The sequence below is a fragment of the Magallana gigas genome, chromosome 1, assembly GCF_963853765.1.
Source record: "Magallana gigas chromosome 1, xbMagGiga1.1, whole genome shotgun sequence".
NCBI classification, from domain to species: Eukaryota; Metazoa; Mollusca; class Bivalvia; order Ostreida; family Ostreidae; genus Magallana; species Magallana gigas.
In genome coordinates this window covers 4,759,054-4,770,959 of record NC_088853.1, presented here as the reverse complement: position 1 = coordinate 4,770,959, position 11,906 = coordinate 4,759,054, and the positions used below count along the sequence as shown (strand labels likewise).

The 11,906-nt window shown below is 37.9% G+C and overlaps 1 protein-coding gene across 1 annotated transcript; it reads right to left on the bottom strand.

Moving 5' to 3' along the window:
- Positions 1-3,677: 3,677 nt before the first annotated feature.
- LOC117685359 (uncharacterized) lies at positions 3,678-9,686 on the bottom strand. Its single transcript, XM_034459698.2, has one exon. It carries the CDS (start codon positions 9,684-9,686, stop codon positions 3,678-3,680), a length of 6,009 nt encoding a protein of 2,002 aa, XP_034315589.2.
- Positions 9,687-11,906: the final 2,220 nt, after the last annotated feature.

Here is an 11,906-nt window from a genome sequence, read left to right as displayed (position 1 = left end):
GGTGCTTATGATTTGTGATGTGTAAAGCTATGGTAAATAAAATCTCCAAAATTAAGTTTTTGATAACGATTTTGCTTAATACACCATGATACACATTTGTTGATGCAATGGAATAAAAAAATTTTTTTCTTAATGTTGAATTTATTTTAACACTGATGAATTTAAAGTCACTGGTTCACAAAAGGCGCTTAAACCATCACGTTGACTTCTCCATCACCTATTATCACATATTATCACAATATTTGCATACTCTTATATAATAAAAATTTGTTATAGATTGATTTTTAGTAATTGTGAAAGCACATAATAATAATAATAATAATAATAAATTTATTATATAATGATAAACGTTGGTTTTCTTTTCCCTGCTTTTTTAAAAAAAATGAAATGTGCTAAGAAATGGAACAAATTATTTGCATAAATGGAACAAATTATTAGCATAAAATTCAATATATACAACTTATCAATGTTCTTTGTACGGTGGCAAAGAAGGGAGTGGAAAGGAACGGTGCCTTTTAAATCCCGGGTTTTTTACATGACGTCCTTTCTTTGGTGTTTTGGTTGGTGTTACTGGTTCTGTTTCTGGAGAATATCGTTTGCGACGTTGGGAACAGAAACGGATGGATATGACGGGTTGGGATGGTTGGGAACACAAACGGGTGTGGCAATCAAAGATGAAGAAGTGGATGAACTTGACGGGTTGGGATGGTTGGGAACACAAACGGGTGTGGCAATCAGAGATGAAGAAACGGATGGATATGACGGGTTGAGATGGTTGGGAACACAAACGGATGTGGCAATCAAAGATGAAGAAACGGATGGATATGACGGGTTGGAATGGTTGGGAACACAAATGGGTGTGGCAATCAAAGATGAAAGAAAAAGATCCAAATCTTCAAAACCATCCTCCATGATGAGGTTCTTGTTGGGAGGGCTCTTGTTGTTGGGGCTCTTGTTGTTAGGGTTCTTGTTGTTGGGGCTCTTGGAGTACTTGTTGTCGATGAGGTAGGGGTTGCAACATCTTAAAGGTATGAGCGTGCTGAACCCCTATTTCCATTACACCAGTCCTTCGTTTGAAGGATTCAACAGGAAGAGGCTGAAAATATAATGATGTAACATGTATAAATATTGTGTTTACAAATGATTAAAGGAGTTATATATAATTATTCTTGACTTCACACACCATTAAAAGCTACTTGTTCGATTTTTCCACAAATTTCAAACAAAATTTTCTTCAATCTTATTACAATATAAAGCTTTAAACTTTTACACCTGCATCATTGGCCGCGTTTTTAAACATCGAAATACTGTATGAATAACAAATAATTTTGTTTGAGTTGCATTTAATACAAAGCGTTTGCGATACGTTGAGAAACCACTTCTACCTAAAAATGTAACACTTATACGTATTTGAAGTCCCCTTGGTATTTTATAACAACCCGCTTTCCTCTTCCAAAATTGTTTACTAATTGTTTTAATTTATTATCAGACTCAGTGTCATACTGTACGTTTTCACACTTGCTCATGATGATAGGACGTGTTTTACCCACAACTTTGTGAATCGGAAGGGGCGATATTAAGAATTTCGAAGTATTTGTAACACCAAGCAAAAAAAAAAAAATCTTAAATTGTGTGGGGGTAGGATTGAGACTTGTCAATCTTCATTAGGCAAAAAAATATATATATGTGGTTCTGGTTACCCTACCTTCCCTATTTTATACTGCCTACCATAAACTTTTTTCCCCCTGAATTTTCCCCGTTACCCGTCATCAGCTACCATATTTCTTTTTAACAATTATGTTTATTAGTTATTTATTCGAAAATATTTGGTTCATAGCCAAAACTTAAAGTTCTCCCTACTAATCTTGATTAATTGTTTATTTATATCTCACCACATATTTAAATTCTACCTGCAAATCACAGGTTGTACTACGAAAAACATTATATACAATTATTAGCTTTTAAAAAAAAAATTGTTAAAATCCCTACCTACCCTAATTTTTCAGGTGTAATCGAAACCACTTTTTTTTTATTCGGCCTTATCTATAATGTCGAGTGTTATAAATGAAATTAAAATCAGCAAAGGAAAAAATCCGAATTTGGTTACTATAGTAATTAGGTGGAAAAAATTGTATAACTCGAATGGGAGATTAAAAAAAATCAGCATTTTTGCAGAGTAAAAAATCGCCTTAATCATAATCTGGTCTTAATTGTCGGTGATTCATTAAGGTATAATCTTAGAATTGTCTTCAATGCCTCTTCTGTGACTTATATAACGAGAAATGTTCAAAGAATGTATCAACCACCTTAATGCTGGTTAAGCTAAAATATAAACTATTGAAAATCAGAAATCCTACTTTGGTTACTATAGGAATTAAAAAACTAAAGCAAAGCGTGGGTCTTCCGTTAATGTCGGAAGTAAAGCTGGAAGTTCCTGCAAGAAGCAGAGCTCTTAAACCATTAACAAGAGTAATTTAAATAAAAAGATGAAAAAAATCGAATTATTCCTGGTACGACTTAACAAAATCCGAATAATTTTAAGTACGAATTAACAAAAACATTTCTGATTTCAAGAACGACTTAACAAAAAAAATACCGAATGTGTTCAAGTACGACTTAACAATTATTTTTGGTACGAGTTAATTTGAACATTACGCTATTTTTGAAACTAAGGACGCGGAATCAAAATTTCCGGAAAAATCAATTTTTTAACCCCGATATCTCTGTAATGCATCGTCCGATTTTCAAACGAATTTCAAATTTGAAATCACCATGGCAAGTTCTATAAGACTGTGGCATTGTCTTATTTTGATAAAAAAAAAATGAAAATTTACAAAAATTTGAACTACTTCCGGTTTTGAGCAAAATCGGTGAATAAAATTTTAAACCCCCCAGTACATCATAGAATTGATACATCTATCATCATTTAACATTTCGAAGCGATATCTTTAAAGTTTTTGGAGAAATCCTCCGGACAAAATCACTCTTTCAAAAATTAAAAATGGCCGTCAAACTTGAACGGAAGTGACGTAAATGCTGAAAATTTAACATCATTGAGGCATGATAACTTTACAAAAGCTCTGAAAATTTCATGGAAATCGGAAGAAAACATTTTGAGATATAAAGCCGAGAAGGAGTCAGAAAAAAGATAATTGTCGGTGGATAGGAAAAGGTAATTACGTAGTCAGCACTCCCCTGTACCAGGAAATCTTGACGATTATTCTGCCTTTGCCTACAGATAGTTAACCAACACAACAATCCAGTGCTTCGTATTTATTGTGTATGCGGTAAAAAAAGTGTGTGGCAGCATAGGAATACGAAAAACATGTTGGGTGAACTAAGTGTCCTTGTGTGGGTCACACAAACAACAAACAGGAAGTCAACAATTAGGAAAAGTAACTCTAAATCATATAATGAAAGGATAACTCTAGGTTCAAAAAAGAAAGATAACTGCAGAAAATACATATCAATATGATAATGGAAGATAACTCTAAATGTTTTTAGATAATAATTAAACTTTAGCAAAATACACAATCATACAAAATCTTGTAAACAATACACTCCCCGTCTGATATCTTTAGATATCACTATCCAACATATTTACAAAATAACCAAAATATTCCAAACAAACGAAATACCAAACAGTTCTGAATAACATGAAGCACTGTTACAAATATTCAAATTGCCATCAAGAGCACAGTCTCTGTAACCGGGCGCGTATAGAATGTGTTAATGCCATTCTTGTTCACACGAAGTTGTACTGTACGGACTCTCTTGTCCGATGCGCTTGGAAACACTTGATCCACTACTGCCATCTTCCAGTCACAGGGATGGGCTGAACTGTCCTTCAATAAAACAACATCACCGACGGATAGGTTTCTTTGGTGCTGTGTCCACTTTTGTCGACTTTGAAGGGTGACTAAATATTCCCTACGCCATCGTTTCCAGAAGAGTTCTGCAAGTAGTTGAACTCTTTTCCACTGAGCTTTGAAGGCATCTTTCTCATCAAATGGTCCAGGCGGTTCTCCTCCGTTGTCTGTTTTCTGGGTCAGAAGGGTATATGGAGTGAGAATGAATGGGTATTCTGGATCGGTTGGAACTGGTACTAATGGTCTTGAGTTAATAATGGCACAAGCTTCAGCTAAGAACGTTACGAGAGTCTCGTGTGTCAACTTCTTTGCTGTACCAGTAACCAATAAAGAGTCTAGAATTCGTCTTGTAAGGCCTATCATCCTCTCCCATGCACCGCCCATGTGGGATGAGTGTGGAGGATTAAATATCCATACAGCTCTGTTATCCAACAGAAACTGTCCAACGGGTCCATCTTCTACATTAATGGTATGAATTCCTAGACTTTCGGTTGAACCCACAAAGTTTGTGCCACGATCCGATCTAAATTCCTGTACTCTGCCTCGTATAGCGACGAATCTTCTCAGAGCGTTAATGAAAGACGAGGAACTCATCTCTTCGACCACTTCTATATGGACAGCTCTTGAGGAAAGACAAGAAAACATCACTGCCCAACGTTTTGCGTGAGCCAGTCCTCCTCTGGTGCGACGTGCAGCAACTTCCCAGGGTCCAAAGGTATCCACTCCCACGCTTGAGAATGGAGGTCCTGGAGATAACCGATCTTGAGGTAAGTCCGCCATTATTTGATGCTCAGGTTTTCTTCTCATCTTTCTGCATGTCACACAATTGTATATTACTGAAGATACGATTCGCTTGGCTCCGGTTATCCAATAACCGGCTGATCTAATCGAGCCTTCAGTGAAGTGGCATCCTTGATGCTTCGCGAGCTGATGGTAATGGCGCACCAACAGTGTAGCAATATGATGTTTCCCAGGAATAATGATGGGGTTCCTTTCATGGTTGCTCAAATCTGACTTGGACAATCGGCCTCCAACACGTACGATACCATCGCTATCTAAGAAGGGGTGTAATTTCAAGAGCGAGCTTCCTCTGTTGAGATCTTTGTTTTCTCTAATGCATCTAATTTCTTCTAGGAATGCTTCATTTTGGACCTCTCTAATGATGTGTTTCTCTGTCTCAAGATACAGTTTGACATCCTTTGCCTTATTGCAGGAATGCCAACCTCTGCACTGTGATGTTCCACTCCAAGCCCTAGCTATGTGTTTCAGGCGTGCGATTCCTGCTACCAAACCATTCCACGTTGAATATTTAGTGAATTTCCCAGTTCCTAGAGATGATTCTCCAATGTGTAGCTTCTTCACTGTAAGTATTGGTCGAATCTCTTTGTCACTCTCTGAGTCTACGAGTTCGTGCTCTAGTGGAACTGTTTCGTCAGCTGTCTTCACTGTGTTTTGGTATTGATGGAACCATTGTTTTGGACCACAAAGCCACAGACTGTTTTTCATGCTTTCAACTGAGACTGGTCTGGTCGCTTGATTTGCGGGGTTGTGTTCTGATGGAACATAGCTCCATTGCTCCGGTGAAGAAACTTTATGTATCTTTTCAACTCGGTTGCTAACATAGGTATAGAATCTCCTGGTTCTGTTGTAGATATAACCAAGAACAACTTTGCTGTCAGTATGGAAATGCATTTCTTTGGGATCAATATCCAGCTGTTCTTTGATGATCTTGGATATCTCAATTCCAAGCACTGCAGCGCATAACTCTAACCGAGGGATGGTGACTGCTTTCTTAGGTGCAACTTTTCCTTTTCCCATAATGAAGCCGCAATGTAGATTGCAATCTTGGTCCTCCGCTCTGAGGAAAGCAACTGCTGCAACTGCCTCTTCAGACGCATCTGTAAACACGTGGACTTCTCTCATGAAAAGCTTTTCAGGAGATACCGGGAGATAAGGACGAGGGATTTCCAGGTTTTCAACAAATGGTAGCTGCTGTTTCCACTGGTCCCATTCCACTTGATACTGTTCAGGTAAATGTTGATCCCAGTCAGTAGATTCCTCAATGAACTTTCTTAACAGCAGTTTACCTCTAACGAGAACTGGGGCAACAAATCCTATAGGATCGTAGAAACTGTTTAAACAGGAAAGTACTCCGCGGCGTGTATATGGTTTCTCATCTAAGGAAAGTCTGAAGGTGAATGAATCTGTTCGGAGATTCCAGCTTAACCCTAAACTTCGCTGTATAGGTAGATTCTCTTTAATGAGATCTAAAGACATCAAGTCTTTGGCTAAGTCTTCAGTGGGAAAGTGGCTCATAACATCACTGCTGTTAGACACAAATTTGTGAAGCCTAAGCCCTCCGTCTTCCAGTAGCGCTTGCTTTGTTCTTTCCATCAAACTGACGATTTCTTCTGGGGATGACATCGAGATCAAACCATCATCAACATAGAAGTTGCGTTCAACAAAACTTCGAACGTCACTTCCGTATTTATCTTCGGCAATATCTGCAGTCCTTCTAAGTCCATATGTTGCAACTGCGGGTGATGGACTGTTGCCGAACACATGAACGCACATTCTGTATTCCACCAATTGCTTCTGTGGATTGTTGTCTAAGTACCAGAAGAAACGTAGATAGTTTCTGTGGTCTTCTCGGACTTTAAAACAGTGAAACATCTGTTGTATGTCAGCCATGGCACCGATGTTATCAAGTCTGAACCGCAGTAGAACACCAAGAAGACTGTTTGTTAAATCCGGGCCTGTCAGAAGGACATTGTTCAGTGACACACTATTACACTGGGCTGATGAGTCAAACACCATCCTAACTTGATCAGGTTTCTTCGGGTGGTATACACTGAAAATAGGTAAGAACCAACACTCTTCATCTTCCTTTAATGGTGGTGCTAGCTCTGCATGTTTTGCATCAAATATACGTTGCATAAAGGTGAGTGCGTGTTCACATTTAATTGGGTTCTTCCTCAGGCTATTATCTAGTATCGTTGCTCTTTTCAATGCTTGCTGTCTATTATCTGGAAGTCTGTATCTCGGTTCTCGGAATGGTAATGGGGCAACCCACTGGCCACTTTCATCACGATAGAACTCCTTGTCCATGATGGCTAGGAATTCTTTATCTTCCACAGACAGTCCTGGCTTGTCATCGTCAGGAGATGTCTGGAAAATGTTCTGTCCAATTGGTTCGTTTCCTTGTGGATGTTTAAGGAGTGCATCACACTGTATTTGTTTAGGTAGGGTCTCCTTGACAATGATATTGTTTGGACATGGGGTAGCCAAAGTATTCCTTCCATCAGACATAACTGAGACCTTGTTTGCAACAACAACATCCGGTCTGTGAGTTCTTCCGAGACAAACCTCTCCAACAATCACCCATCCAAGATGAAGTTTCTGTGCATGTGGCGTATTTGGAGGTCCAACTCTTTGCTCGAGAACATGATGTAAATCTCCAAGGTCACGTCCGATCAAGAGAAGAATGTTGACGTCATCATCAAGTGGCATCATATGAATTGCTATGTCTTGTAGATGAGGGTAAGTGTCTGCTACCTCTGGGGTTGCTATCTCTTGTCGATTTGCAGGAATTTCGTCACACTCGATAACTGTAGGAAGATTGAATCGACAACTTCCATCTATAGATTCAACAACTAATCCATTGACTTTTCTTCCACTGCATGTAGATTGACCACTGCAAGAAAACAGGGTGTATGCTTCTGATTCACTTTGGATGTTGAAGAAGTCAAATAATTCGGATCTAGCAAGGGTACAGTTGCTCTGTTCGTCGATGATTGCGTACACCTTGATAGCGCATTCCCTTTTGCCGTAAGGATAAACATTATCAGGTAGAACCTTTGCACATGATCGACCACTAAAGTTATTGCCACAGAGTTCAGTACATTTATTTGAAACGTCAGTTCTCCTTGCAGACCTCTCCCCGCCGTCAACACGTCCAGATCCTGATTCTGTCTTCTCCCATCCACAAGATGCTTTGGGTTCAAACTTCTTTTGGTTGATATGCAGCGCTGTGGTATGACGAGAACTTCCACACACGTCACACTTTATGGTAGCTGTACAGTTTCTTGACAGATGTTTAGAGTCACAGCATTTATAACAAAATTCAAATTCCCGCAATAAATCCTTTCTCTCCTGTATAGGTTTAGCTCGAAAGGTTCTGCATTGATTTAAGGAATGACTTGCTTTGTGTATTGGACATCTTGATGTTCGTTCCTGTGTTTCTTGTATGTTTCCGTCATCAGCTGCAAGATCAGTTTTTCGACTGTTGACAGGAAACGATCGCTTTGGTTCGTAAGTTCTTTTCTCCGATGTAGTTAGTGTAGATGAACTATCGGTATGAAAAGCTGGGTCATTTTTTACAATGCTGAGATCCCGGATAAAACTCACAAGGAATTTAAATGGGGGGAATGGAACTTCGTAATATTTCTTGTACTTTGATGCTTCAGATACCCATTTTTCTTTTAGATTTGGGGGAAGCTTGCTGATAATAGGAATGACACCAGAAGATGAGTCATAGTATGAGAGGAGTGTAGCATATTGACCATTCTCCTTCGCTGATTCTATTTCGGTCAATATATCAAGCAAATCATACAGCATCTTTGGGTCCTTCATAGTTATCTTGGGAAATTTGTTGAGTTTGTTCTTTAGGGCGGATTCAATCATTTCGGGTCTTCCATAGCGCTCTTCTAAACGTTCCCATATACGATAGAGTCCTTTCACTGGGTCGTTGATGTTGGATCCTCTAATGCTGCTTGCAAATCTCTTTGACTCTGGTCCCAACCATTTTATCAACAAATCCATTTCTTCAAACGCGGAGATGTTCAGTTCTTTCACTATGCTTGTAAAGCTGGCTTTCCACGTCTGGTACGAGTCAGGTCTGTCGTTAAATGGACTAAATCGTGACATCAGGAGGTCTTTCTTTAGGAGAAACTGCGTCAAGTTTTCAACTACTCCAGGAGATGAAACTGGAAGAGTTTCTGGAGCTGTCGCACAAGGTCTATTGTTATCTTGTACACTTGCAGATTTCCTTGGTATACTGTTTCTGGTGTTACTATGGAAATGATCATCTAGGTCGCTCTGCTTGTCCAATTCCTCAAATGATACGTAGTGGCTTTTCGGTTCACTTAGGACTGATTGTTCACTAACGTATCTCTCAGTGTATTGTTGTCTTACTCTTCTTGGGGACTCATAGTTACTGAGAAGGTGTTGCTTTGGCAATGACACATGTGATCTTTGATCTTCAAGTTCCAATTGTTCCATTTTTGCTTCGGTTAATTCCTTTTGTATTTTAAGATTTTCTTTTTCCTTGAAAGAATATTTCGTCTTTTCAGGTTTACGTGTAGGACTTATATGTTTATTCCTGAATTCCATTGATCTGGTAGTCGAAATGGATGCTTCTGATCTTGTTCGGTATTCAAAACTCTCTGTTAGAATTTCAGCCGCATCTAGAAGAAGGTCAACAAGTTGCCTCTCGAAGTTGTTGATAATGCCTAAACATTTCTGGTGACGTATCATCTGATTATCTAGCTCAAGTTCACTTTCATCGGTGCGTGTTCGATTAAGAAAGGAAATGAGTGACTGATAGCTATCCATATATCCATATTTGGCCATTTCTACTCTGCTCTCCACGTTCCGTAGATATTTGATGTCGGTGCAAGAATCATCAAAGTCGGTCAAAATAGTTTCGAATTCTCTCCAATCCTTCTTGAGATTCCGTAGGTAGTAGTCCAGATTCGATTGGTACATGGCTTGGCCTCCAGAAGTCAATGTACGCATCCTTCTGTCCATGTAATCCATAGCTGAACACTTTTTTTACTATTCTGCCTTTGCCTACAGATAGTTAACCAACACAACAATCCAGTGCTTCGTATTTATTGTGTATGCGGTAAAAAAAGTGTGTGGCAGCATAGGAATACGAAAAACATGTTGTGTGAACTAAGTGTCCTTGTGTGGGTCACACAAACAACAAACAGGAAGTCAACAATTAGGAAAAGTAACTCTAAATCATATAATGAAAGGATAACTCTAGGTTCAAAAAAGAAAGATAACTGCAGAAAATACATATCAATATGATAATGGAAGATAACTCTAAATGTTTTTAGATAATAATTAAACTTTAGCAAAATACACAATCATACAAAATCTTGTAAACAATACAACGATGAATTATATGTCCATTGCTGCATCACTCATCGTACCACCACATATGAAGGGGGGCCTGATGAAAATCGAAATAAAGGATGGCGATATATCTTGTTCAGCAATAATCGCCCCACACACAGTTTCGGTTTACATCACCAAACAAAGATGTGTAAGTAAGCTCTGTATGAATCTGTAAATTGGGAAAAATATAACAATTGTCGACGTTGACCTCTCCCCCCGCCCCCTTCTTACATCATACATGTACTAGTACATACAGATCACATGCTTCAATCCTATTATCTCGTATTTATTAATCCTAACAACACGTATGCATATCGTAGTTTATTTACGCGGTTGTAATTTTTATATAATTTAACTGTTAAAAAGTTGGCATGAATATGTTATAATAGTAGGTCTAATACTACCAAACGTTTTAGTCTACGGTCGGAATTATTGACATTATGAATTTCAATCATCAAATTTGATTAGCTTCAAAGTACAATCATTATACCTTTTTTGCATCCTGACCAAATATTTTTTCACTTAAATTTGTGTAATTTTACCGGTTCGATTATCCATGTACGAAACGTTAGACCCTTAGCTTATGTTAGTTTATTAATATTATTTTTTTTAATATAGGAGGCTTCGACTTCCACCCCTGCCAGCACACAGACGTCAGCTTCCACCCCCACCGGCACACAGACCTCGGCTTTCACCCCTACCAGAACACAGACCTCAGCTTCGACCCCCACCGGCAAACGGGAAACCAACGAAGACACAATACCTTGGCAAGTGCTTGTGTACATCTTTGGAGTGGTGATAGGTATTTTGTTTTCTCATTTTTCAATAATTTCGTATCTCTCTTTCCATAATATACATATTTCTATATACTGTTCACTCAATTTACAGTTGTTCTGATGGTCTTCATTGTGATAATCATGCATCTTGTATGAAAGTATAAGAACCATCGTGGAACGGAGTTATTTCATAATTTACCAATGCAAGAAGTTCCAAAAGACCATGCTGCTTAAATTGGTATATTGCTTTTGAATACGACTAAATTTTAAAAAAAAGAGTGAAAATGATCATTCTTTTATTTCAGTAATTCTTCTTCTGGTGGCAATTTACACTATATATAGAAGAAAAAGAACCCTACACACAATGTGCAGTCCATGTGGCAGCAATGTTTTATTTGATCGAGAAGATCTGTTCAACCTTTGAATATATGTATATTTAATATTTTGTATATTTGATATTTTGTAGACCTCCTGCATGAAAGTAAAAATATTACGGATTTGTTTAAGGAAACAAGCATCCAGATTTTTCAATGTATCGTAATTGTTTTAATCCTTCGAAACAGACTTCGCCATTACCTTCATCAAGAAAACGAACAACAACCTAACCGCAGAACTGACCCACAACAAAATCCACAACAACCACCCCGCAGATATGCACGTCGAAGAAGCACTCCAAAAAATTGAATCTTTAATTAATCATGTAAAATAAGTAGCTTTAAATACTTCTAATAATGTTCAGAATTTTTTTTTTAATTTTTTGAAAAATGTAGTTTGATTGGATTTTAACTATTTTTTACAGCTGGTGCTTTTTTGAGGGTAAAAGTAGTTGTAATATTTTTTATTTTTATGACACAAGTTCACCAACGAATGGTGTTTTGTTTTCATTGTAGTTAGACTGGTTCAGTGTTATTATACTCAAACTACAAATGTCAAATGCTTATGCTTGCCTATACTTTTACTTTGTAATTTTTTTTTTACAATATTTCCTGCTTTCTACATTTTCCCAAATTAACAAAATGTAATTCATATGTGTCATATTTCATATATTTCTGCTTTACTCATTTACTAGTCATGCTAA